The sequence below is a fragment of the Rousettus aegyptiacus genome, unplaced genomic scaffold (assembly GCF_014176215.1).
Source record: "Rousettus aegyptiacus isolate mRouAeg1 unplaced genomic scaffold, mRouAeg1.p scaffold_m13_p_14, whole genome shotgun sequence".
In the NCBI taxonomy this organism is placed as follows: domain Eukaryota; kingdom Metazoa; phylum Chordata; class Mammalia; order Chiroptera; family Pteropodidae; genus Rousettus; species Rousettus aegyptiacus.
Genome location: NW_023416289.1, coordinates 47986359 through 48009584, shown reverse-complemented (window position 1 = coordinate 48009584; position 23226 = coordinate 47986359). Strand labels below are relative to the sequence as shown.

The 23226-nt window shown below is 56.0% G+C and overlaps 2 protein-coding genes across 8 annotated transcripts; one reads left to right on the top strand and one right to left on the bottom strand.

The window, feature by feature from the left end:
* Nucleotides 1-491: 491 nt before the first annotated feature.
* TRIM28 (tripartite motif containing 28) lies at nucleotides 492-6902 on the bottom strand. The gene is made up of 17 exons (XM_016125534.2): nucleotides 6243-6902; nucleotides 5809-5921; nucleotides 5461-5593; nucleotides 3698-3833; nucleotides 3500-3616; nucleotides 3296-3410; nucleotides 2984-3130; nucleotides 2766-2880; nucleotides 2581-2687; nucleotides 2451-2487; nucleotides 2323-2368; nucleotides 1996-2248; nucleotides 1573-1892; nucleotides 1324-1447; nucleotides 1143-1229; nucleotides 929-1066; nucleotides 492-838 (listed from the first exon to the last, which is right to left on the bottom strand). Exons 1-17 carry the CDS (start codon nucleotides 6592-6594, stop codon nucleotides 662-664), a joined length of 2517 nt encoding a protein of 838 aa, XP_015981020.2. The 5' UTR covers nucleotides 6595-6902; the 3' UTR covers nucleotides 492-661.
* A 10565-nt stretch (nucleotides 6903-17467) lies between these two features.
* ZBTB45 (zinc finger and BTB domain containing 45) lies at nucleotides 17468-23211 on the top strand. 7 transcript variants are annotated; one of them, XM_036232574.1, is made up of 3 exons: nucleotides 17468-17669; nucleotides 19542-20839; nucleotides 22435-23211. In XM_036232574.1, exons 2-3 carry the CDS (start codon nucleotides 19542-19544, stop codon nucleotides 22769-22771), a joined length of 1635 nt encoding a protein of 544 aa, XP_036088467.1. In that variant the 5' UTR covers nucleotides 17468-17669; the 3' UTR covers nucleotides 22772-23211. The 7 variants fall into 7 exon arrangements, with proteins under 7 accessions (XP_036088467.1, XP_036088466.1, XP_036088469.1 ...); XM_036232573.1 differs by having other exon boundaries at nucleotides 17468-17720; XM_036232576.1 differs by lacking the exon at nucleotides 17468-17669 and adding an exon at nucleotides 17744-18028.
* Nucleotides 23212-23226: the final 15 nt, after the last annotated feature.

Genomic DNA, 23226 nt, shown 5'->3' with positions numbered 1-23226 from the left:
GTCAAAAGGCCTAGTGCCAGATTAGTTACAGTGCGGGCTAGGGAGGGCAACGGTAGACACGCCAAGGCCACCCACAGTCAGGGCTAGGGAGCCAAAGGTCAGCTGTGGGCCCAGCTCCAGCACCCCTTCCAGACCTCCAAAACCTTGGCCTCAACACTTCTACCAAGATGGTGAGCTCCTAATACCCTGGAGAGAATCCTGGAATCCCAGGCCTGCCAGAGACAGCAAGCTACTCAGCTTGGCCCAGTGGGAACTTCATGCCGCCCAGTCCCTGTGAGGCCTCATCAGATTTTACCAATCCAGGAAGAGTGGCCACTATCGAACATGTAAACCGGCCCTGTGCACCCTGCCATGTACCTAAAGCACTGTCCACATCAGAGGGTCCAGGAGGGACACTTTTCCCTACTCCCTGAACACTGGAGGTTGTATGCCCCCACCCTCCTCAGCCATCAAGATGGAGACAAGGCCCAGGGCACTGCCCACCAACCACGTCCTGAGGAGCCCGTGAAGTTTTTATTAAATCCACAGAAGTAAAAACCGTATTGTGAGGGGCTGGGAATGGGGCTACCAAGGAATGGGAGCCAGGCCACCAGAAGGGTAGGGTTTGGGGGCAGGGGATGAAAGGACAGAGATAGGCTGAGCCAGCTCAGGGGGCCCAGCTTCAAGGACCATCACCAGGGCCACTGGACAGCTCCTGGGCACACAGGCTGGCACCAGGCAGGCTCAGTGGCGGGGGCTCCACCAGCACAGCAGAGAACTTGGTGTCGCCGAAGGCCTCATTCATGCGAGTCTCAAAGAAGCGCTGCAGGCCGATGATGGACTGCACATCTGCCTTGTCCTGGGCAGCGAGATGACGAGAGAATGAGTCCTAGCTATTACCTGGTGCCAAACAAAACCCCCAGCTGCCGGCCCCTCTCCACAGGCTCACCTCTGTCAGCTTGTTGAACTGCTTGAACATTCGGCCCACATCCTGAGCAAACTCCTGAGGAGAGCTGTAGGGGGGAGACAACTTCTCCTGGAGGCGGGCGCGGATCAGGGTCAGGTCCAAGGTGCCACCAGGCTGATCCTACAGGAAATCCACAGGATGAAGATGAGGCCAGACCATCCCTGCCCCTGCCCAACTCCCAAGTCCCAGGACTCACCAGGGAGAAACTAGAGTCGGTGGCCAGCTGGTGCAAGGGCCGACAGGGCTCATGGCAAAACAAGGCCAGCAGGACACGCTCACACTTCTATGAACAATATGGAAACGGACATCAGATCCACAGGGGTGGGACGGGAGTAGACAGCTGCTGGGCACCCAAGGGAATGGACCCCCACCCTCACCTGCTGATTGGCTGGCGAGAGCTTGGCCACCACACCAGTGCTGTCTCCACCGTCCAGGCTCAGGCTGCCATCTTCCTCCTTCAGGTCAGGCAGCACATGGCAGAGTGAGCAGCTCCACTCCTCCCTAGAAGAAAAAAAAATAGCACAGACGGGCACAGCCGAGCCCCTCAAGAATGAGGAAGAGCAAAAGAGCAAGGAAGAGCACAGGACAGGCACAGCCAAGCCCCTTGTCTGAGCCCAGCCTCGTACCCTGGCACGTCCTGCAGGGCAGGCAGGTGGCAGTCCAGGTGGAAGCAGAACTCGCACTGGTTGCACATAACCAGGTCGCCTGGCTTCTGGCAGACACGGCAGATGGTGGCACTGTCATCCAGAGCACCTGGGCCACCAGCTGGGGCTGAGGTACCCTCCGGAGCCACCACCTCCAGGCCCGAACTGGTGCTGCCACTGGGTGAGGCCAGGCGGGGACCCTCAGCACCAGGGCCCTCTGCCAAGGCCATCAGCACAGGCTTGGTCTCAGGAACCTCGGGAGCAGCAGGTGGGGCGCCAATGGCAGCCTCTGTCTCTTCCTCCTGACAGGAAGAAAGGAAGATTCAGCAGTGGGCAGACCCAGGCAGCAGATGTCATTCATTTCTCTGCCACGATCTTGGCAGGAGGGGGAACAGAGGGGCTCACCTTGACGATGGCCATGCCGGGCAGGGGCTGGGCCCCAGGGGCCCCAGGGGGCGCAGTCCCAGGCTGTCCAGCAGCAGCGGCTGCAGCCCCACGCTCTATGACAATCAGGTTGTAATCCTCGGTGGTGCTGCCTGGGAAGACCTTGAAGACTGGGGGCTGGCTGTCAGCCGTGAGGTCAAGATCTAAGCGCTCCAGGCTTACCCGTGGCACCTTGCGCATAAGGCCGCTCACCTCGCCCTCACCTGACCGGGACCTGTAGGTACAGCTTGGCATGAACAACCCTGTCCCTATATGCACCCGACTCCAGTAAAGGAAAGCCACACTCACCGTTTCACCCCTGACACGTGGGGCTCTGCACTTGAATAAGGATCATCTGCTCAGAAGACAAAAAAAGACAGTGGGTAGGGGTGGACCCAGTACACTAGAGCCTCCCACCCAGGAGCAGACCCACTCACCTGACCCGAAGCCATAGCCCTCCTGTACTTCCATAGGCTGCGGACAAAGCAGGTTGGAACTCAGTGATAAGGAGTCCCATGGGACCACACCCCCACCTCCTCCTCCCTCCAAGGCCCCGCCCCTGCTCACCTGGCTACTGCCAGAGCCCTGCTTGCTCAGGGGCACTGGAGCCCGTGGAGGAGCCATGGGCACAGGGCCTGTGGAGTTGGAGCCAGGACGCTCTGCCACAATCTTGCCTGCAAAAAACGAGACAAACATAAGGAACAGGGCCTGGGCGGTGGCACGATGCAGCAAGGGGAAAGACAAGGACACACCAAAGGCCTCTGCGCTCTTGGTCCAGGCGTTGAGGTCCCATTGGAACTTCATCTCGCCATGTGGCTCCACGGGGTCCACGATCATCTTGAGGGCGCGGTGCAGCTGGAAGTAGATCTGGGAGTGGGGCAGTGCATGAGTGCACAGGTGGTGCACAAGACTCCAGGGTGCTGGGGATGCCTGCATGCACCCAACAACCTGGGTGCCCACCAGCACACACCAACTTCTTGGAGAGCAGTAGGGCTGTGTTGTTGTCACTCTCCAGGGCCCAGGAGGCAAAGCGCAGAATGTGCTCCTGGTGCTTCTGAATCTTGGTCATGGTCCAGTGCTGCCGCTCCAGGCGCTCCTGTTGCCCCTCAGTTACCTTCTGCAGGTGGTAGGGGTAGAGGCGTTAAAGACAAAAGCAGATATTAGGACCTATCCCCACCCAAGGATAGCATCCACAGCCAGTACTCCCCAGGATCCTCCCACCAGATGAGGTCAGTGGCCAGCAAAGAGGGCCAAAAACAAATACAGGTACCACGTGAGGTACCTGGGCATCATTGACAAGCACGCGGCCCCTCTTGTTCAGCTCTTTCATTATCTGCAGAATAGCCATCTTAACATCCACCTGCACACGCTTCTGAACATCAGACACTTGGCGGATCCTGGGGAGGATGGGTCAGGTGAGAGGTGAGGTCCAGTCAGGCAGGTATTCACCTTCAGATTCCCCCATGGGACTGGCATCCACACTTACGAGCTGCGAACCTCCTTGGTGTTCTTCTGCAGCGTGGCATGCTTGTCCCCAAGGCGCTTCACCAGTGAGGCCAGGAGCTTGCGCTGGTTCCTCACCGCATCCTCCAAGAACTGGTACCTGAGTATGCACAGAGGTGGGTCTGGGCGCTGAGCATGGCAATGGGCACCTGCATCCCTCCCGCCCTTACTCAAGACTCACTGGTGATCCTTGTGGGCGTTGAGCTGGCAGTCCCGACAGGTGAGGGTGTCGCAGCTCTCACAGAACAGCACAAGAGGCTCGTGCTTGTGCACATTGCAGTACACCGTGCGCTCACCATCCCGTGACTTAGCTGGCCCTGCACAACAGGTACCCCCCCTAAGGATGCAGCTCATGCTCAGCACCTCCAGCTCGGGGCCTCACTTCCTGCCTGGCCTGCAACCCTGGGCAACCTACTGGAAAAACTAGAGGGCCCTGCAATCGTTGCCAGGGAAAAGCCTGGGCCTTGAGGCCCAAATCCTTGCTCTCAAAACCCTCAGTCCCAAGCCTAAGCAAGCGACACCCCCTTCCACCTTCTGCCCGACGTGTGATGATGGCTTTTAGCAGAAGACCTCTCCAACCTCTTGGTCCCTCCACTGTAAGCTTCTCCACGTAAATGACCAAGAGCGCTCCTCTGCCTCCAAACCCCCCCACCCCAGACTTACTCTTCCACTCACAGCAGGTTCTGTCCAGCAGTAAAGGAGTTTCTGGCTACTGTGACATCCCAGCATGGAGAATATTTGCTTTCTAGCACAGACAGAAAGCAAATCAAAGCCTACAAACACCATTGAGACAGCTTCCTTAAGAACAAGGCCTGGTGACCTCTCCTCTTTTCTGATACAAAACTAAAGATCTCTTATATATAACCCACAGTCTCACAGAGGACCTGGCAAAAACTTTTCAGGCTTAAACAAATGAAACGTCTAACCAGCACCTTCAGAAAAAATGACAATACCCCTTTGTGGAGAGAAAGGCTTGCTGGTGGCTCAATTATACCACCCAAAGACCAATCTATCATATTGACATGCCCCCTACCTACCCCATAGGCTGTTACCATTAGAAATTTGCTTAAAAGTCTGTTCCTCTTTTCTCTGCAAACATCCTGGCTCCCAGCCCAGCCTAATACATGACTGAGACAAAGACCAGGCCACAGCTCCTCCGATACATTTGCCGCCTCCCGCACCCTGACCTTTGCCTAAAACCCAGGATCCCCTACAAAAATCCCTGCCCTTCTATCCGAGCTCCTGACACTCCATCCCACAGCAACTGTCTCCATCCTCATCTCCCTACCAATATTGTCTTCTGAGCTGAAACAGCCACAACGTAACAAACTACTTAATGGCCACTTGTGCACAGAAGCAGACAGTGACCCAGGCTAGACTCAAACTATGAAGCCCCTCTCCATACCACTACCAGAACCTCCAACGGAAATCCTAAAAATACCTAATAGAAGCTTAAGTAAGACACTGACATTCAAAACACTCACAGGACTGTCAGTGAACAGTCTAATGGTTCACACAGCTTGTCAAGACGCTGGCCCACACTTTTTTCCTATGGAGCCTTATGCTAGGTGTCAAGGAACCCCAGGTCAAGGAGGCCACTCGATCCTTCCCCAAATGCCCTATCTGCACATGTCAGTTCATCCCTACCTCAAGGGATTCCCTGATGAGTTTCCTTGAATCTTCTGCACACTCCGAGACACAAAGGTTCCCCTATCCACTTGCCCTGCCCTCTGCCTGTGGCCTATCCCCTCCACCCTGGACCAGCAAACTGCATATCAGAGCCATAGCTTCTAGATGATTTAAACTCTCACATCAGGCCTCTCGAATAGTGCCCCTTAACTGAAGAAGCTCCTAGAACCCACACGCCATCTGCAAGCCCCATTGTAAGCAGCAGAGGACAAACGCAAAAGGGCACCCTGGGCCACCCGTTTCCGCCTCGCATACCAGTGGAGCGCACAGTGTGGTCCTTGGTGTACTTGACCCGCTGGTGTGCCTCCACGCATGTTTCACACAAGGGCTCAGAGCATTCCACACAGTAACTGGTGGCTGGAGCGTTGTCCTCACAGCTAGTGCAGCACTGTTGGGCAAGGGTAGAGTCAGGAAACAGAACCACCAGAAAAACCAACGTTTATAGTCCAAGAAGCAATATAAACTGATGCCTTTGTCTATACAACCTGCCCAGAGGCTCCTGATGCAGGGAGAGTAAAGCCTGGAGCTGAAAACCACGCCCCTGGGCTGGTGCCCCCTTCCTGTGGCCCAAAGCCTCCTGGGGGTTCTTAGGGAAGAACATACCTGATTCGCATCCTGGGAGTCAGTGGCAGCCTTGCTACCACTATCACGCATGAAATAATTCTCCACAATATCTTTGGAGAAACATTGCTGCTTGCACACAGGACAGTCCACGACTAAGAACAGAAAGAAATTAAATCCACGCATGTTCGAATCCAGACTACAACAGCTACACTAGATCCCAGTCGCCATCCCACGCTGGACCTGACCCTCCCCACCCCTACAACAGAAACCAAACCCTTCTTTCAGCAACCTTGAAGCAGACACCCCATCTCAGGGTCCGGCCAAATCCCAACTGCCCACACCTAATCCGGCCAAGCATCTCCGGACCGATCTTCTTTCCCTGACGATTCCCCCAGACAACGCCACGAACACCCAACCTGAGCGACAAATCCGGATCGAAAGCTGCGAAAGAAGAGGGGCCTGACAACACTCACCGGCTCCATCACCCGTGGCACCGCCGTCCCCCGAGCTGTTGGCGGCGGAGGGCGCCGGGGACCCGAGACAAGCGCTGCAGGCCGAGTGTAGGCAGGGTAGCAGGCGCGGCTCCCTCTCGGGCCGCAGACGTTCCCGGCATACGCCACAGTGCTCCAGAAGCTCTAGCGCCTCGCCGCCGCCGCCCCCGGCAGGCGAGGAGGCCGAGGCCGAGGCCGAGGCCGTGGCCGCGGCCGCGGCCGCGGCGGGGGCGCGCTTTTCGCCGCCCGCTGAGCCCTCGCCCGGGCCCGGGCTACTCGAGGCGGCTGTCGCCGCCGCCGCGGAGGCCGAGGCCGCTGCCGCCGAGGCCGCCATTCACACGCCGCCGGGGGCGCCCAGGGGGGAGGAGGGGCGCGGGACCCGCCGCGCAGGCGCAGACGCACTCGCCGCCAACGGCTGGGTCGCCGCGGCCGCCGCGAGGCCGAGCGCCGCCACGCGCCGCCTGGGCCGCCGCCCGCCGCGCGCGGGGCGCTGCCGAAGCGCGGCCGACCGCTGCCTGCCCACTTCCCGCCGCCGCCGCCCGCGCTTCCACCTCAGCGGCAACCGAGAACCAAGACACGAGCCACGCGAACAACCGCTCGCCCGCGCGCCCGCTCGCAGAAAGAGCCGCTGCTGGGGGGCGGGACAGAAATAACTGGCGCCGTCGCCGCCGCGCACGCGCGCAGGGAGCCTTGCGCCAGGGGCGGGGCATGGGCCAGGCGCTGCCCGCGGGGAAGCGAGTACGCACGCGCCGGAGCCGGGTCCTCCGACCTCCGCCTACCCCGCCTCGGCTCTGCCTGTGCGGCAGGGGCGGGGCACGGCAACGTCACTGCCGCAACCCAGCCCGCGGGCGGGGCGCGCGCCCCGCGGTGAGAGCGGTGCCAGCACTCTGTGGCCCCAGCTTCAGGCGGCCCGCTACGCAAGGTTCCTGACAGTCCCGGCGTCCACCTAACCCCCGCCCCTTAGGCGGCCAGGAGACGGCTCCAGTAGCTGCGCCAACATGCGTTCGCGAGAGGGGGCAGGCGGGTGAGCTGGGCGAAGGGACTGCATCCCACAGGGAAGTTCCAGTCTGAGCCGGCAGGCAGACTTTTCGGATTTAACCTTTTGTTTAACGTGAGAGACAATAAAACCTACCCAACTCAAATAGGTCCCCAGGAGCTACAGCGATGCGAGTCTGAGATCGCGCCCGGCCCCCACCAAGCGCCCCTTCCCGCCTTTAGCCAGCAGCTGTGCTGACTTGCATTCTTTTCCAGGTGGGCGGACCGCACCTCGACGGTGGCGGAATTCTGAGAGAAGCAGGGTTGGGGGTCAGCTCTCGGGAGGATACAGAGCCTTAGGTACAGCCCCAAAGACCCTGCTCCGAGTCTCCCCAGCTCGCACACACCCCCATCCAGCTCCTCAAGCGCCCACACGTGGCGGCGGAGGCCGGTTAGGCCCAGGAGGGCAGGATATGCCCTTTGTTCCAGCCCGGGCCTGGGGCGGCGGGGCTTTGTCTCCGAGCCTGCCTTTGTTCCAGCGCTGGCGCGGCCCCCGAATCCCAGCGCCGCCCCGCCCCCTCGGCTGCGTCCGGCAAGCCACGCCTCCTCTCAGCCGCCGCCGCCCGCCCCCAGGCCTCATTTGCGGACGGACCCTTCCTCTGAAAATTGGAAAGGAAAGTTGGTAGCTGCCCGCGCACAGAGTGAGCTGTGGCGTCACTACTACTACTTTAGTAGTAGTTGCTGGATCCTGTCGACTACCCTATCCTATACTGGGCCCCAAATTCACCGGAGAGAGACGTGCGACCCTGGAGCAAACGGAGGAGTGTTGGGGATCTGAGAGTCAATAAGTAGGCAATGGTAGAGTGCAGGAGTCGACTCCCCTACGGGCTGCCCCCAGACACCTGCAGGAAGGGCAGTTCCAGCAGAAACAAGTGCAAAGGCCGTGGGGCTGCCGGCCACACAGAGCAGTGAAGTGAGGAGCGGTAGGCAGTGCCCAGGGCTTGCCCTCGGTGACAGGCCCTTCACTAGACTAGCAACAGGTCCTGTGCTTGCAAAGGCCTGCCGAGGCCCATGTTCTCTTTAAACAGTACCCCCTTCCATCTCCTGGGTCCAGGACCTTCTTTCCCAGGAAATTGCAGCCACGCAAGCAGGGTGCCAGTAGCAGGCCTTAGAGTCTCTATACCACCCGGTGCTGGGCCATCGCCGGCCCCTTTGTTCAAATGGGGAAACCAAGTCTTCTGGAGGTGACAAGACAGCATTGGGAGAGGGGGGATCAACTGGAAACCAGGCTCAGGCAGACTCAGGGGAGCACAACGGGCATCCCAAGACTTGCTGAGCTAGAGCGGGCATACAGAAGGGCAAGCCCAGGGCAGAACCCTGGCTCAGAGGTCCACTCTGCACAGCCAGCTTATGCAGAGGTCCAGAGGTACATGGCAGGACACAGGTACATCTTGGTTTTGTGCCCCCAGTAGGCCAGACAGAGCAGTCATTGTCACCTTGCGTTCTTACCCCATATGCTCCTTGGCTACCAGCTACAGCATCTCCCCCTGCCCAGTCCTGGACCACTAGAAACTGTCCATATCCTTCCTGGCTTTGCAGACAGGACTAGAGTGATGAAACAATGGACAGGAATCACTTGGATGGGGACATGAGCCTCAAAGGTCTGCCCACTGCCCCTTTGGGAACTTGCCTGCTGGCAGCCATCTTCACTCCCTTCCCCACACTGCACACCTGCACCTGGCTCTCCTTCCAACCTTCAGTTGTCACCCCCAAACATACTTCATAAGGAGGTCTTGTGGCTGCATCATTCCAATCTCTTACCCTGCACAGATTTCATTCAGGAACTAGACTGTCGTGATAGTGTCACAACGTCATGAATGTACTTAAGGCCACTGAATTGTACACTTTAAAATAGTTGAAATGGAAAAGAGTTAAAATGGAAATTTCATGTTGTGTATTTTCCCACACACATAAAAATCAGATTTTGATGAGAGCCCTGAGGTCTATCCCTGCTGACCTCTGACCTCACCCCTCAGCCACATAGGTCAACCTGTTGTTCTCACCTCAGGGCCTTTATATCTGCTGTTCTCTCTGCCCAGAGTGTTTTTCCTCACCTCTCTGTCTGGTTCCTTTCTTCCTTCACATTTCTGTACGGAGAAACACAAAGAGCTGTAAATTGTGCTGACTGATGCATCTGCCATGCCTAGCCCAGCCTTACCATCCTCCCTGCCCCCAAGTAGGGTAAGTGTGTTGAAAGGGCAAACAGCAAACAAGTGCGTAAAGAGATGACTGTCCAGAGCCTGCCAGTTTTTCAAGCTACTACTTTTAAAGCTTTTTTAAAAAATGCAGTTAAAGTTCACAGAACATCAAATTCATCATATTTTAAACTGGCATTTTACACATTCAGTGGCATTTTATATATTCAGTATGTTGTGCAACCACCACCTCCATCTAGGTCCAGAAAAGTTTCTTCGCCCAGAAAGGAAGCCCTGTATCAAACAACACGCCACATTCTCTCTCCCATCGTCCCCTGGCAACCACCAGTTGGCTTCTGTTTCTATGAACTTTTTAACCTTTTGATGAAGGCTAATAATATGTAGAGAAAGCACACACGTTGTACAAGTACTCTGCACAATCAGCTCTGATAGCAAAAAACTGGAACGTCTCTGGCTCCCAGGAGCCCTCTGTTCCCCTCCCAGCTGCTGAAATCCTGACTTCTCCTATCACAGACAAGCTTTGCTGACCTGTACATGGAACCACACAGGGTTTGCATTTCAGTGTCTGGCTTCTTTCCCTGAGTGCACATCTTTGTGATTGTGCGTGGCCCTTGTCATGTGGGCTCCATCATACAAATACCCTAGTTTGTTTAAGCATTCTTCTCTTGACCGCACTCAGATCTCTCTCCTGCATGTGCTGCTGTGAACACAGGCACTGCACAGCACATGGCTTTTAGCAGGGTTATTCTTTAATTGTCCTGAGGAATGGCAAGATCTGATTCCTATTTTAGGGGTTCTAGGTGGGGAATTGGGGGTGGGAGATGGAAAGAAGAGAAGCATTCATGCAGACAAGACAGAAGCTTCTTTCAGCTTCTGGTGGTTCCAGAGGTTTCTGGACTGCGGCTGCATCACATCACTCTTCAAGACCAACACCTTCATATTGCCTTTTCTTCCACGTGCCATTGCTGTGGACCGAATTGAGCTTGCGCCAAAATACACATGTAGAAGCTCTGCCAATGTGGTAGTATTTGGAGATCGGGGCCTTTGGGATGTTATTTATGTTAGGTGGGGTCATGAGGGTGGGGCAAGCATGATGAGATTAGTGTCCTGTCAAGAAAGGACACTGAGAGCAGCTGCTATGGTCACAGTCAGAGGTCATGTGATCATGCAGCAATAGGGCAGCTTCCTTCAAGCCAAGAGAAGAGGATGCAGCATGAAACCTACCACGCAGGAAGCTTATCTCGGCCTTTCTGGCCAACAGACCTCTGAGAAATAAATTTCAGTTGTTCAAGCCACCCAGGCTATGGTATTTAGTTATGGCAACCCAAGCAGATTGCCTAGCTCTTACAAAGATACATGGGAAATTACATCTAGAGCCCAGCTCACCCAAATAACTTAGGATAATTTCCCCATTTCAAGATCTTTAACCACAATTGCTGAGACTGTTTTTTTCTTGTAAATTCGTGCTAGCAGGTCCCGAGAATCAGAACATATACATCCCTGGGATCCATTTTTCTGCCTACTGCAGTCTGCATTTCACAGATGGGAAAACTGATTCCCTGGAATGTAGGAGTTGTCCAGAACCCCACAGCCTATATGAGTCCAATTCAGCTCTGGGTTCTGGGTGCCCTCACCTTCTGTAGGCTGCCTTCCCAAGGATTCTGTGGCCCCCAGGGAGGGTGGGAGGGAAAGAACAGGAAATGTCCGCAGCCCAGAGTTTCATCCTTTACTTGCAGAGAGGAAGCAGAGGCAATGACTGAATCTAGGACCATACAGGGAAAGTTCCAGGTGAGCATGGGACACCTTCTCATATCGTAAAGTATGAACTGCCCTTACAAGGACAGGAACATGTTAAAAGGACACAGAAGCCAAAATTGATTGTCAGTGTAAGAACCCTCCAAACCTGTACAGAAGTTTTAGAAGAATTTATTTGAGCCAAACTGACGACGTATGCCGGGAGAAAGAACTCAAAAGCTCTGGAGAATAACAGTTTCCATCTTCTTTTATGCATTTAAAATTAAGGAGGGGACATGTAAGGGAGATCGGAGAAAGCAAAATGGGGATAGATGACAGGACACTTAACAAAAGTATGTGCTCCCTTGAGGGCTAATACTCCTTTGACGGTGTTACTTCTGCCATTTCAAAGGTGTATTAACCAAAATTCCCAACAACAATGTACAGGACTGGCTTGAAACTTTTCACTCAAGAAGTTACCAACCAGCTAGGAACTTATGATCAGATCACCTGTGAGATTACTTTCTCTAGAACCCCTTGTTTTTTCATCTGCGTGATGACATAACTCAAGCAGCAGAAACAAAAGACGACTGTTATTGACCGACACACAACACACAATTAATCCACCCTACCCTGGAGTCTTCAGGGTTCTCCAAAAGGAGAGAGCCAGAAAAATGAGCCTGTCTGTCTATCACCATATGATGCCACTTTCAAGCCAGACGCTTTGCTCGTTCTGAGAATTCTGCACTGATCCTGCCTTCCCAAGGGGAGCTGTATTTCAGAGGAACACATGGTGCCAGTTCTTGCTTAGATAATTACATGCTAGAATTCGGAAAACATCATTTCCCAACCCATAATGAGATTCCTGAGCAAGCCAGAATTATGTCACATACACAATCAGGTGAATGAAGGATGTGGTGTCAATGTGGCCATCGAGTGGCACACATGAGTGGGCAGTGGAGAGCCAGGCTATAACCACCCCCATGTGAAGATGCAATGGGTCGTTAAGCAATGTCATGATAATAAAAATAAATTGTAAAAAAAAAATACACACGCACACACACGTGCAATAGGATCCACGCAATACACCCTACAAGGTGCTCTGCCCACAGATCTGACTTCCCATCTGTGGGTGCTAAATGGGGATGTTGGGGGATGGGGGACAAGCTGCCAGAAGAGGACACATCCTACCAGGAGCCAGGGTCCACTGTCCTCCACCAGTCCTCGTAGAGGGGCTGTCAATCTCTAGCCAGACACCAGATTGGTGGCTGTTGGGGCTGCAGCAGAAATGGAACGCAGACTGCACAAAGGAAGTTTTAAGGTGGACGGCGGTTTTCTAAAATGGGATTGTAATGGTGCACAATGATGACTATTAATCCACTACAAATCTTTTAAGGATATCTACAATGGCTGTATTTTATGGCATATAAACTAACTATTCAAAAAGGAGCAGAGGTCCAAAGGAGATATACAAATGGCAAGGGACAATAAGCACACGAAAAGACATTCCACATTGTTAGTCATCAGAGAAATACAAATCAAACCTTTTCACATCCAGCTAGGATGGCTTTTAAAAAGTGGGTAATAATAAGAGTTGGCAGGGCTTTGGAGCTATTGGGACCCTCCTACACTGCCTTTGAGAATTTAAAACAGTACACCCACCCTGGAGAAAATTTTGGTACCTCCTCAAACAGTTAAATGAATATTCGCCATAAGATCCTGTAATTAACTCCTAGGTCCATACCCAAGGGAATTGAAAATAGGGGTTCCGACACACCCTCGTATGAAGATGTTCACAGCAGAACCATTCACAACACTCGGTGCAGACCACCCAAATGTTCATCAATCAATGAATGAATAAAAATATGTGGTGTGTCTATAAGACAGAGAGCCATACTCAGCCATAAATGGGAAGGGAGTGCCGACGTGTGCTACAGCATGGATGAACCCTGAAAACATGATGCTGTGAAAGAAACCTGGCTCAAAAGACCACAGGCTGTATGATGTAATTTTTATGAAATATTCAGAGTATGCAAATGCGTAGAGATAGGGAGTGGGTTAGCAGTTGCCAGGAGCTCAGGGAGGCAGGTATAGGGAGTGCAGGCCAAGGAATACCGGCTTTTGTTTTGGAGTAAGATGTTTAGGAACTAGATGGTGGTTACCCAACATTATGAAGGTACCAAAATCCACTGAATTGTTCACTTTAAAATAGGTAATTTTGTGTTATGTGAATTTCACCTTAATTAAAAAAGGGGAGAGTGGGGCTTCTGGATCAACAGGGAGTAGCCATGAATAAATGGGTCCTGGGCAGAGACAAAGCAGCCATCATGGCAAATCCATGGACAGTTGGTGGCCTGGAGATATGGACCAGGCATGCTACAGAGACACGCAACTAGGAAACCAAACTGTGTGATTCCACTAATAGGAAATGTCCATGCACAAATCTATACCGACCGTGGATTCGCGATTGTCCGGGACAGGCGTGGAGACAGGGCCTCCCAGTGAATGAACAGGAGGACTCACTGGGGAAGATTCCAACGTGGTAAAAAAGGAGGGTGCCGAGGGTCACTCCACACATAAGTTTCCTGGAAACCATCAGGTTGGTCGCAGGAGAGAGCTGGTGTGCAGCGATGGAAAAGGCCATGCTGGGCCTTTGGGGCTGAGGAAGTGAGTGAAGGCTGCAAACTCACACCTGCTCTGCCTGGAATGCGGCTGAGCCTCAGGGCGGAGAAGCAGCCAGGGGAGGGGAAGCTCGAGGAACAGGCATTAGAACAGCAACGTTTGACTCTGGCTTGAGTGGGTGCATTAAACCCAGGAAGGAACTAGAGAGCTTAAAGGACTAAACTGGCCCCATGTGCCACCTCCAGGGGCTTTCCCTTTCACCTACAAGCTTTACTTAAAATATAATTTTAACTTACATTTTATTTTTAGTATACTAAAAACAGGACAAAAAAAATTTTTTTAACAGTAAAAATTGGCTAATTTGGGGATGTCAGTGCTCCAGTGTGTGCTATATTGGTCTACATGTATCCTGTATTTATTTTTAACTTTTCAAAATGAATCCAATGGCCCATGCCTAGGGACACTGGAGAAGTGATAAAGGTAGTTAGTTGTGTTATTATTATTTCAGTTTAACAACTTAGCTTCCTCAGCCCTCTGTCTAGGAGACTAATAAAACATCTTTTACAAGCAAAAGCAAACTCAACTTTCTCTATGTGGTGTAAATTTTCCTCACCCCACCCCTACCCCGCCCCACTATTGACAGTCCTTAATCCTGTCTGCATGTTTCCCTTTAGGTGAATCCTTTCTTGGTCCCACCCTTCGTTCTTAGTCCTTGTAGGCTCCACTGGCCAAGTCCATGGCCTTTCTGGTGTCTGAATGGGATCCTGTTGCCACCCCTCCCCCACCCAAAGGGCTCCTCATTTCCTCTCTGTCCAGTCAGGAGGGCTAACTCCTGCACTGCTGGTACCAGCCTTCCCGGGGACGTCTTGTCTGACCCCTCTGGGCCATGGGGAAGCCCCTGCAATTGAGGTGTGTGCCTGGATCTCAAAACATCTATGCCACTCCTGGCACAGCTGAAACCCAGCAGGATAGAGCTGGGCTTATAGACACTGGGGCCTGAGTGCTGGGCTTTACCTGTGGGCAGTGGCTGCCTTGGAGGGGAGCCCCGCCTCAGAAGCCGGCTTAGCAGCAGTGGAGGGTGTTTGGAGGTTGAGGACCTACTGAGCTGGGATCAGGGGCTGAGCCTTCTGACTTTTAACCTAAGCCACAGTGGTGGGGGTGGGGTCCTGCCTCTGCCAGCTGAGGAGGCCCAGCCACTCAGGAGCTCAATTTCTTCTTCTCCCTGTGATCCTTGTGACCTTAGGGGTTCTTCCCTTGACGGTCAATTAGTGTCGCCTGTCCCTTCTCATCCCGCACTGCCTCCAAGACTTTCGGATTGGCCTAGAGTTTTCAGTGTCACATAGACCCTTTCCTGGCTTATTAAACTTGTGCCCTCAGCCCTACTATTTATTCCCCAAAATGCCTCCATAACCACAGTGACAGAGGCCTTTAGAGAGAAAAGCAAAACAGATGTCTTCTCAAGGCTTGTGACACTGGAGGCCATAGCTCCCACCCCTTACTTACTGCCTGAGGGTTTGGGTTTCTTCTTCTACTTCACACACTCTCCCTCTTCAGAGTCCTCACTCTTGCCTTTCCACCTGCCCTGATCTTCCAGCCATGTGTCTGGACCTGGGTTACCCTCTCACCCTCAAGTCCCTCTGCTTGTAGGTTGGGGATCAAGGTGCTTTGATAAATGCTGGTAAGGCAGATATGACGCATTTGGCAGGAGAGGCAATGGGAACGTGTTCATCATATGGGTAAACAGTGGCATTTAGCAGACACTTCCTGTGTGGAGTCCTTGAGTTTCTGGCAGCTGTATTTGTTTTCTATTGCTCCTTAAGAAATTACCACAACCTCAGTAGCTTAAAACACCACCCACTTAGCTCGCCATTCTGTAGGTCAGAAGCCCAGGCAGCACCCTTGGTTCCAGGTCCCACAAAGGCTACAGTCATGTTCTGGGCGGTGCCGGACTCTCATCAGAAAGATCCGATGGAAAAATCAGCTTCCCAGCCCATTCAGGTTCTTGGCAGAATCCAATTCTATGCAGTTAGAAGACTGAGGTCACTGTTTTCTTGCTGGCTGTCATCGGGGAGGGCTCTTCTCATACTCTAGCACCCACCATCACCCCCATATTCCTTGTCACATGGCCCCTACCACTTTCAAAGCCCCTGGAGTCCTTCCACTTCAAGTCTCTCTGCTTTCCTCTTTTCACTTAATCATAAGGGCACTTATGATTACCTTGGTCATACTAAATAATTCAGGATCACCTCTATTTTTTGAGGTCAGGTGATTAGAAACCTTGATTACATCAGCGATGTTCTGGGATCTTGGAGGGGAACATTTTTAGATGTTTGCCCCCTACACGAGATGATTTACAATGGCCCCAGAAGCTCATGGAATCAGGTCCAGAGTGGGGTGAGGCAGCTCCATTCCTGGTTAGGCTGTAGCTGCAGCCAGTCAAGGTAAAGAACACAGAAGAAACCCCATCCTCACAGGCCCTGTGACAGAAGACTGAGGGGAGTTGAGGTCAAGGAGGTTCTCTGGGGGAGATTGGTGGCCACCGAGTGGTGAGAGGGTGTGACAGATAGGAAACTGCAAGGGACAGCCTTGAGGTGGGCATAGCAAGGGACCCGTGATGCCAGAGAGGAATGATCAGCAATAGGAATTGGGGAGAGAGATGAACAGGGGTCGCTGAGGGTGGATGGCGCAGATCCAGCGGAATAGGCAGGACACTGTGAGGGGCCCACATTCTCAATGTGGACAATGAGGCCATGACGTTTATTAAGAAGGTTCCTCACGTTATGGGCCACAAGACCAGTTGCCCAGTGGTTATTTGCTGCCTGGTATATCCCCTCCTCTCCATGACCTTCAACACATCTACAACACAGCTGCCAGAGGTGGCAGGCACTCTGACTTTGTCCCCACACTGAAGGTGGAGAAGTCAGCCCTTCCACACCACACACACACACACTGGCCCCCACACCTGCTGCATAAGGCGTGGGTCCACTGAGTTCCCAGATCTGGTCGTAAGGTCCAGGCCTCCTGTCTCCCTTTGGCCCCCATGAGTATGGCATAAGACCAGGTCGGCCCACCACTCCAGCCTCACCATCTAATGGGCCTGGTTCATGCATGTCCTGGCAGACCTGGGCTGTTCCTCTGCCTGGACAGCTCTCGGACAGATTGTGTCCCTTGTGACTTCTGGTCTTTGGAACCTGGTTGCTCACCACCCTCCTGGCAGAGGTACCACCCATTTAATTCCCCCAAACTCTTTCCTTTCTGAAGGCGATGAGTTCGATACCCCTTCGTTTATTTGTCATTACTGGCCTAAGATAGGCGGGCCTGGCTGGGGGGTGGGGTAGAGGGCATCAGGTCGGGCGGTCTCCGCCTACCAAGGGTCCAGGCTCTGGCGCGGCAAGGAAGGTGGGCGCCAAGGCCAGGGTGCAGTCTGCGCCTCCACCCCAGTTGCGAGCCCTACTCCTGTTTCCACCCGTGTTTGGGGGCGAAGGCCGCCTCCCGGGGTTGGAGTGGGCTTTAAGCCAATCGCGAGCTCCAGCTGCAGACCGCCTTCCCACCCAGCCCTGCAGAGCGTCACCTGCAGCCCCGCCGCGCGCGCACGGGGCGTGGTCCGCGGATCAACAGCGCAGGCCCCGCCCACGCCCCGCCCCTTGGGCTGCGCCGGAAGTGTGCCGCGGCCCACAGTCCGCGCCGCCGGCTCCACGACTTTGGTTCCAACTCAGACGAGAGCCAGAAGTGAAGACAGGGGCGCGGCTCATCTCCATAGGAACTCCGGAAGTGTGCTTCCATCTAGTGCTTCCGAGAGCCGCAGCAGCTGCAGACTTCGGTTCCGCCATCGTGGAGGTCCGGAAGTGCGGCCTAGGCGGTGGTAAGCTGGAGGCGGCCACAGCCCGGCTTGGTGCCTGAGGAAGAGCTGGAGGTGGGGTCGGGCTGGCATTCCCCTACCGCAGGGCTGGCGAGGAGGCCAGGGCGTGCCAGGGGTGGGGCGCCCGCGCTAGGCTTGGAGCGCACGTTTCGGACGTGAAGGGGGCGCTGCACGATAGGGGCACGGCGCGGGCCAGGGAGCGGACGCGGGCTGCTGCTGATGCAGCCGGCGTGCGTCAGTGAGGGGCCGTGGGCTCAGGGTGGGGCGCGCGTAATGGTGCGGCGTACAGAAGAGGGTGCCAGGAGCACGGTGTATGGCGTGGGCAAAGGCGTGGCGGCGAGAATGCGGCGGGTACCCGGGAGGTGGGTCTAGGAGCCGCGTCTGCAGGTGGGCCTTTGTTCTGAGGCGCCAGGAAGGCCCTGCTGCATCTGGACGGAGGAATCAGATACTGTCAGGGAGCACTGCGGGGGTGTATCGGAAAAGGAAGGGTTCCGGCCCTGCGGGTTGATGCACAGGTTTCTGCCTCATCGCCCGAGCACGGATGTGAAGTCCTTTAGATGCTGGGCGAATAAAGACGAGAAGGGTGCTTGTGGCAAAGGCAAAGGCACTTGCAAAGACTTGGCTTGTTTGAGGAATTGCCAAGTATTTATTCTTGGCAGAGATCTCTGTGCAGAGGAGGGTCCTGATCTGTTAGGTGTGAACAGGCTCCCTCTGGCTGTGGCGAGTGGAAGAGACAGGGAGATAGGAGGACACCAGGCGGTTACTGCTCTATCTGGGCCAGTGGTACCGGAGCTGTGGAGGTGTGCCAAGCGGTCTGAGGGGTCAGATGTGTGGCATACAAGAGACGGAGGGATCTGGTTCCAGCAAAGGCGACCTAGGCATAAGGAGCTGGAGGGGGTGAGTCTGAGACCCCAGTAGACACTGAAGGTTAAGAGAGGCCTCACTCTGGAGCTGATCTTGCCTGAGCCAGACTGGGGGAATGAGCAAAGGTCTGAGGGTATGTCCTGTGCTCCAACTCTGTTCCCCTACACTGTATGTGGACTGGGTACAGCAGGAGCCAGGCATCCCATCCCTGTTTGGGAGAAAGGAAACACCAAGTGAGCGTGGTGCCTGCTTGACAGGTGAAGCAGCAGAGCTCAGATTCCCAGTACCCTGAGTGGTGATGACTGACCGCTCCTTTCCCTGGTGCCGGAGGGCAGGCAATGCTGGGATAAGGAGATTACAGTTGGAGAAGAAGCATCCAGATTGCTCAGACATGCTGAACTTGAGGCCATGACTGCCCCACCTGCATCCACCCAATCACACACCCCTGCGCAGTCTATACAAGCCCCCTCTCTGTGCCACATTCACACCCTATAGCTCCAAGGTTTGGGGCTCTGGCAACGGCAGACCAAAAAGAAGCCTTGAGTGGAGACAGCTGCAGTCATCTGGGTGGGAAGTCAACCCGTTCTTGATGCCAGTCTCAGACCTCTTCACAGGGCTGCCCTTTGGGAGGGGGACGTGGAGAAGGGTTATGGATATTGGAGTTGGGGAGAAGGTGGGTGGGTGGGCCTAGGTTGAGGAAGCTGAGCTCTGGATCCTTCCCTGGGTAGTAAGCAAGACTGGGAGGGGGGGTAGATCTTTGATGTGCCCAACCCTCTCTTGCTGGGTGGGAGGTGCAGAGGTGGAGGGAATGGCAGGAATCCTGGCGTGAGGGTGAGGGAAGTCCTGCTGAGTGACCTGTGTGCTGGGTGGAGGACTGCGAGGGTCTTTAGGGGAGAGCTGAAGTTTGTCCTTGGGCTCTGTCCTGTGACAAGGCTGAAGGGACAGGACGCTAAGGCAGTGGAGAGAGTCCCTGGCTGATCTCCCCCAACAACTCTCCTTCCTCTGGTGTAGATGGCGGCAGCGGAGGCGGTGCACCACATCCACCTGCAGAACTTCTCGCGTTCTCTGCTTGAGACCCTCAATGGACAGCGGCTGGGTGGGCACTTCTGCGATGTGACAGTGCGCATCCGCGAGGCTTCGCTGCGTGCGCATCGCTGCGTGCTGGCCGCCGGCTCGCCTTTCTTCCAAGACAAGTTGCTGCTGGGCCACTCTGAGATCCGCGTGCCGCCTGTGGTGCCCGCCCAGACCGTGCGCCAGCTCGTTGAGTTCCTCTACAGCGGCTCGCTCGTGGTGGCACAGGGCGAAGCGCTGCAGGTGCTTACAGCCGCGTCCGTGCTGCGCATCCAGACGGTCATCGACGAGTGCACGCAGATCATTGCCCGCGCCCGTGCTCCCGCCTCTGCTCCGGGGGCCCCCGCGCCCCCGCCCCTGCCCACGCCTGTGCCCCCGCCACTCGCGCCCGCGCAGCTGCGCCACCGCCTGCGCCACTTGCTGGCCGCTCGCCCGCTGGGTCATCCAGGTGCTGCACATAGCCGCAAGCAGCGCCAGCCGGCACGCCTGCAGCTGCCTGCGCCCCCCGCACTCCCCAAAACAGAGGGATCGGACACCAACCTCGTTGTGCCCGCGGCCCCAGAAGACGGCGGTGACGATGACGACGAGACGGATGAGGACACCGACGGTGAGGACGGTGAAGGCGGCGGCCCGGGCGAGGGCCAGGCGCCCCCTCCCTTCCCCGACTGTGCTGCTGGCTTCCTCACAGCCGCCGCCGACAGCGCAGGCGAAGCGCCGCCTGCACCCTCTGGGCTTTCTGACTATGGCAGCGCGGGGAGGGACTTCACTCGGGGGCCTTCAGCGGCTGAGGACGTGTTCTCCGATAGTTACGTCCCCGCGTGGCAGGAGGAAGACGGCACAGCCGCCGAAGGCTGCCCTGCCGAGGTCCCTGTCCCACCGGACTGCGTCCTCTCTGGACCCCGCCCGCCTGGCGTGAAGACCCCAGGGCCGCCAGTCGCGCTTTTCCCCTTCCATCTGGGCGCCCCAGGGCCGCCAGCGCAGCCCCCTCCTGCGCCCTCCGGCCCGGTCTCTGCGCCCCCGCCCTCCTTCTACCCGGCGCTCCAGCCTGACGCGGCCCCCAGCGCGCCTCTGGGGGAGGCCCCCGCCCCGCCAGCCGCTCCTGCCACCGCCCCTGCGGCCACCCCTGTGCGCGCCCCGGGTTCCGAGCCACCCGCCTATGAGTGCAGTCACTGCCGCAAGACGTTCAGCTCACGGAAAAACTACACCAAGCACATGTTCATCCACTCCGGTGAGCCAGGGTGGGTCTCTGAGCCCCTGGGTCATTGGAGAGCCAAACCTGAGGCAGGATTGGGCACTGGGCAGGGGCGGTGACCCCAGGGGACCCTGGAAATTGAGCACAAAGTGCGAAGCCTGTGGTCAGCACTCCTGCCCTTTGTCTACCTCAATTTTTTTTTTTTTTTTTTTTGGTGTGTGTGGGGGGCATCCTAAGAGGGACGGTGTAGAGCGGGAACCTACTCAGAGCCTTTAGTCACCGCTATGGAGCCTGGGGTGGGCAGGAGGGATGCAGCCTTGTCAGGGAGCATGGCCAGTTTGCAAAGCTGTGCAGAAGGAACCCTCTTGGGTCTACAGGGATGTCAGCGAGTCCGGTGACCGGAACTGGGTGCAGAAGAGGGTGGGTTCGCTGTCCTTGGGAAAGCATGGGAAGCCAGCAGAGAGGTGGCCTGACCAGGGCTAGAGGAGAGAAATGGGGCTTTTCGAGGCCGATGGGGCCATCTGCATGTCAGGGAGGCAGCTCGGCAGCCACTGCGAAAGAAATAGAGTGTGCGACAGTGAGGGCTGAGGATTGTGGAGGGAGGGGCAGAGGTGGTGGATGGCAGGTCATGTATGGGTTTGTCCCTGAGAGGGTGTGGGGTGCTCCCTGGGGACTGAGGTGAAGGACGGGTATGGAATGCCAGAAGCTGGGCTGGACGTTAAGCAAATATTTGGCTGGAAGGCCAGTGGGAGTGGAGTGGGGAGTCTGCTGGACCAGAGAGCTAGAATTTCACTGGAAATGGTGGGCAGAGCATTAGCGTTCTGAGATGGGGCGTGACTGACATGCAATTTACAGTTTAACTTCTCCGTCTGGCGGACTTGGGGACAGAGGAGTGGGCAGGGACCCCGAGGTAGTACCGGCCAAAATTTCTCAGCTTTGTGGGGCCTTAGCGGGGTGCCAGCCCAGGTTAGTTAGGGAGAGCCCCCTCTCAGGACCCGCCTTGCTGCGCCATCTGCTTCTGTGCTGTGACAGGCTTTTGTTAACACCTGTGATTCCTGGGGTCAACACAGCCCTCTCCCCGCTTCTGGAATCCAGAGTGAGAAGCAGCCTGCTCTGTTACCCTGGTGCCATTGGAGTGGCCAGCAGGCAGGAGTTCTGACTCTGGCAGACCGGGGCAAGTAGACTGGGTCTCCCATTGTACAGGTGCTAGGCCTTGCCAGGCTGTCCCTAGCACAGCGGCCAGTGACCAAAGTTCCGGATGCCCTTTCGGCACTGCAGAGATCGGGGCAGGGAGGTCCCTGGATGACGGGGGTGACCTGAGTAGTCAGTCTCAATAGGCAACAACATCCCACACTCGCAGGGCTCCATGGGAGGAGGGTACCTGTTACAGTTGCGGGACCCCGACAGTCAGTGGTATTATGGTATGATGTTAAGTAAGGGTCTGGGAGAGGAATGTCCCAGCTGGGCGGAGGAAACAGGACATACCGGCCCATGCCTGGGGACCTCTGTTGGGCAGCAAGATCAGGGAGTGGAGGGAGTGCCCTTTCGCGTAAAGGATTCTGAATTGAGAGTTGGTCCAGGGAGGGAGGAGGGTCCCTGCCAGGCTGACCGTGCGTGCGCGGCCTGCCCTGTCGCCCGCAGGCGAGAAGCCCCACCAGTGCGCCGTGTGCTGGCGATCTTTCTCGCTGCGCGACTACCTGCTCAAGCATATGGTCACGCACACGGGCGTGCGCGCCTTCCAATGCGCCGTCTGCGCCAAGCGCTTCACGCAGAAGAGCTCGCTCAACGTGCACATGCGCACACACCGGCCGGAGCGCGCGCCCTGCCCCGCCTGCGGCAAGGTCTTCTCGCACCGCGCACTACTGGAGCGCCACCTGGCTGCGCACCCTGCGCCCTGATCGTCGCCTGGGCCTGGCCACCCCATCGAGTGGTTCGGCCATACCCCTGCAGCCAGCCACACCTACTGCAGGACCGGTAACATCCTGGGTCACACTGCCAAGGCACCTTGACCGCGTTCCCAACACCAGGCCCTTCCGCTGCTCCCACCCTCTTCCCCGCTGACCAGGGACCCAACACGCCTTACTCCTCCTAAGCGGGCCCTCCAGGGATAGTCAGGGACACAGCCAGCTCTGAGAACTGGATCATCTCCAGCCTGAACTGGGCTCTCGGGCCTGGGCAGGACCCAGGACTCCTGGCTCCAGCTCTGTTTTGTGACCTGCCTCTTCTCGTTTGTGGGGTGGAGTCTAGGGCTATTTCCCTACCCAGTGTCAGCCTGGTCGAGACCCTGCACCCCAACCTGAGCTACCCCTTCCTCACCTGGCTCCTAAGGGGTCTCGGATGGATCCATCGTGGAGTGGGACTGGACCTTGGGACCCTTGCTTTGTAATAAAGGACTGTGGCTGATGGGGCCCAAACCCATGCGTTTCTGCCTCA

What these genes read in the sequence shown, in the direction of transcription:
- ZBTB45 (XM_036232570.1), top strand. Translation starts at nt 18,174, where the DNA reads ATGCACAGGTTTCTGCCTCATCGCCCGAGCACGGATGTGAAGTCCTTT. An exon ending in GGCATAAGGAGCTGGAGGGG is followed by an intron (nt 18,564 to 19,541) that starts GTGAGTCTGAGA and finishes CCTCTGGTGTAG; the next exon opens with ATGGCGGCAGCGGAGGCGGT. An exon ending in ATCCACTCCGGTGAGCCAGG is followed by an intron (nt 20,840 to 22,434) that starts GTGGGTCTCTGA and finishes TGTCGCCCGCAG; the next exon opens with GCGAGAAGCCCCACCAGTGC.
- TRIM28 (XM_016125534.2), bottom strand. Translation starts at nt 6,594, where the DNA reads ATGGCGGCCTCGGCGGCAGCGGCCTCGGCCTCCGCGGCGGCGGCGACA. An exon ending in TGCTTGTCAATGATGCCCAG is followed by an intron (nt 3,131 to 3,295) that starts GTACCTCACGTG and finishes TACCACCTGCAG; the next exon opens with AAGGTAACTGAGGGGCAACA. An exon ending in AGTTCAACAAGCTGACAGAG is followed by an intron (nt 839 to 928) that starts GTGAGCCTGTGG and finishes CTCGCTGCCCAG; the next exon opens with GACAAGGCAGATGTGCAGTC.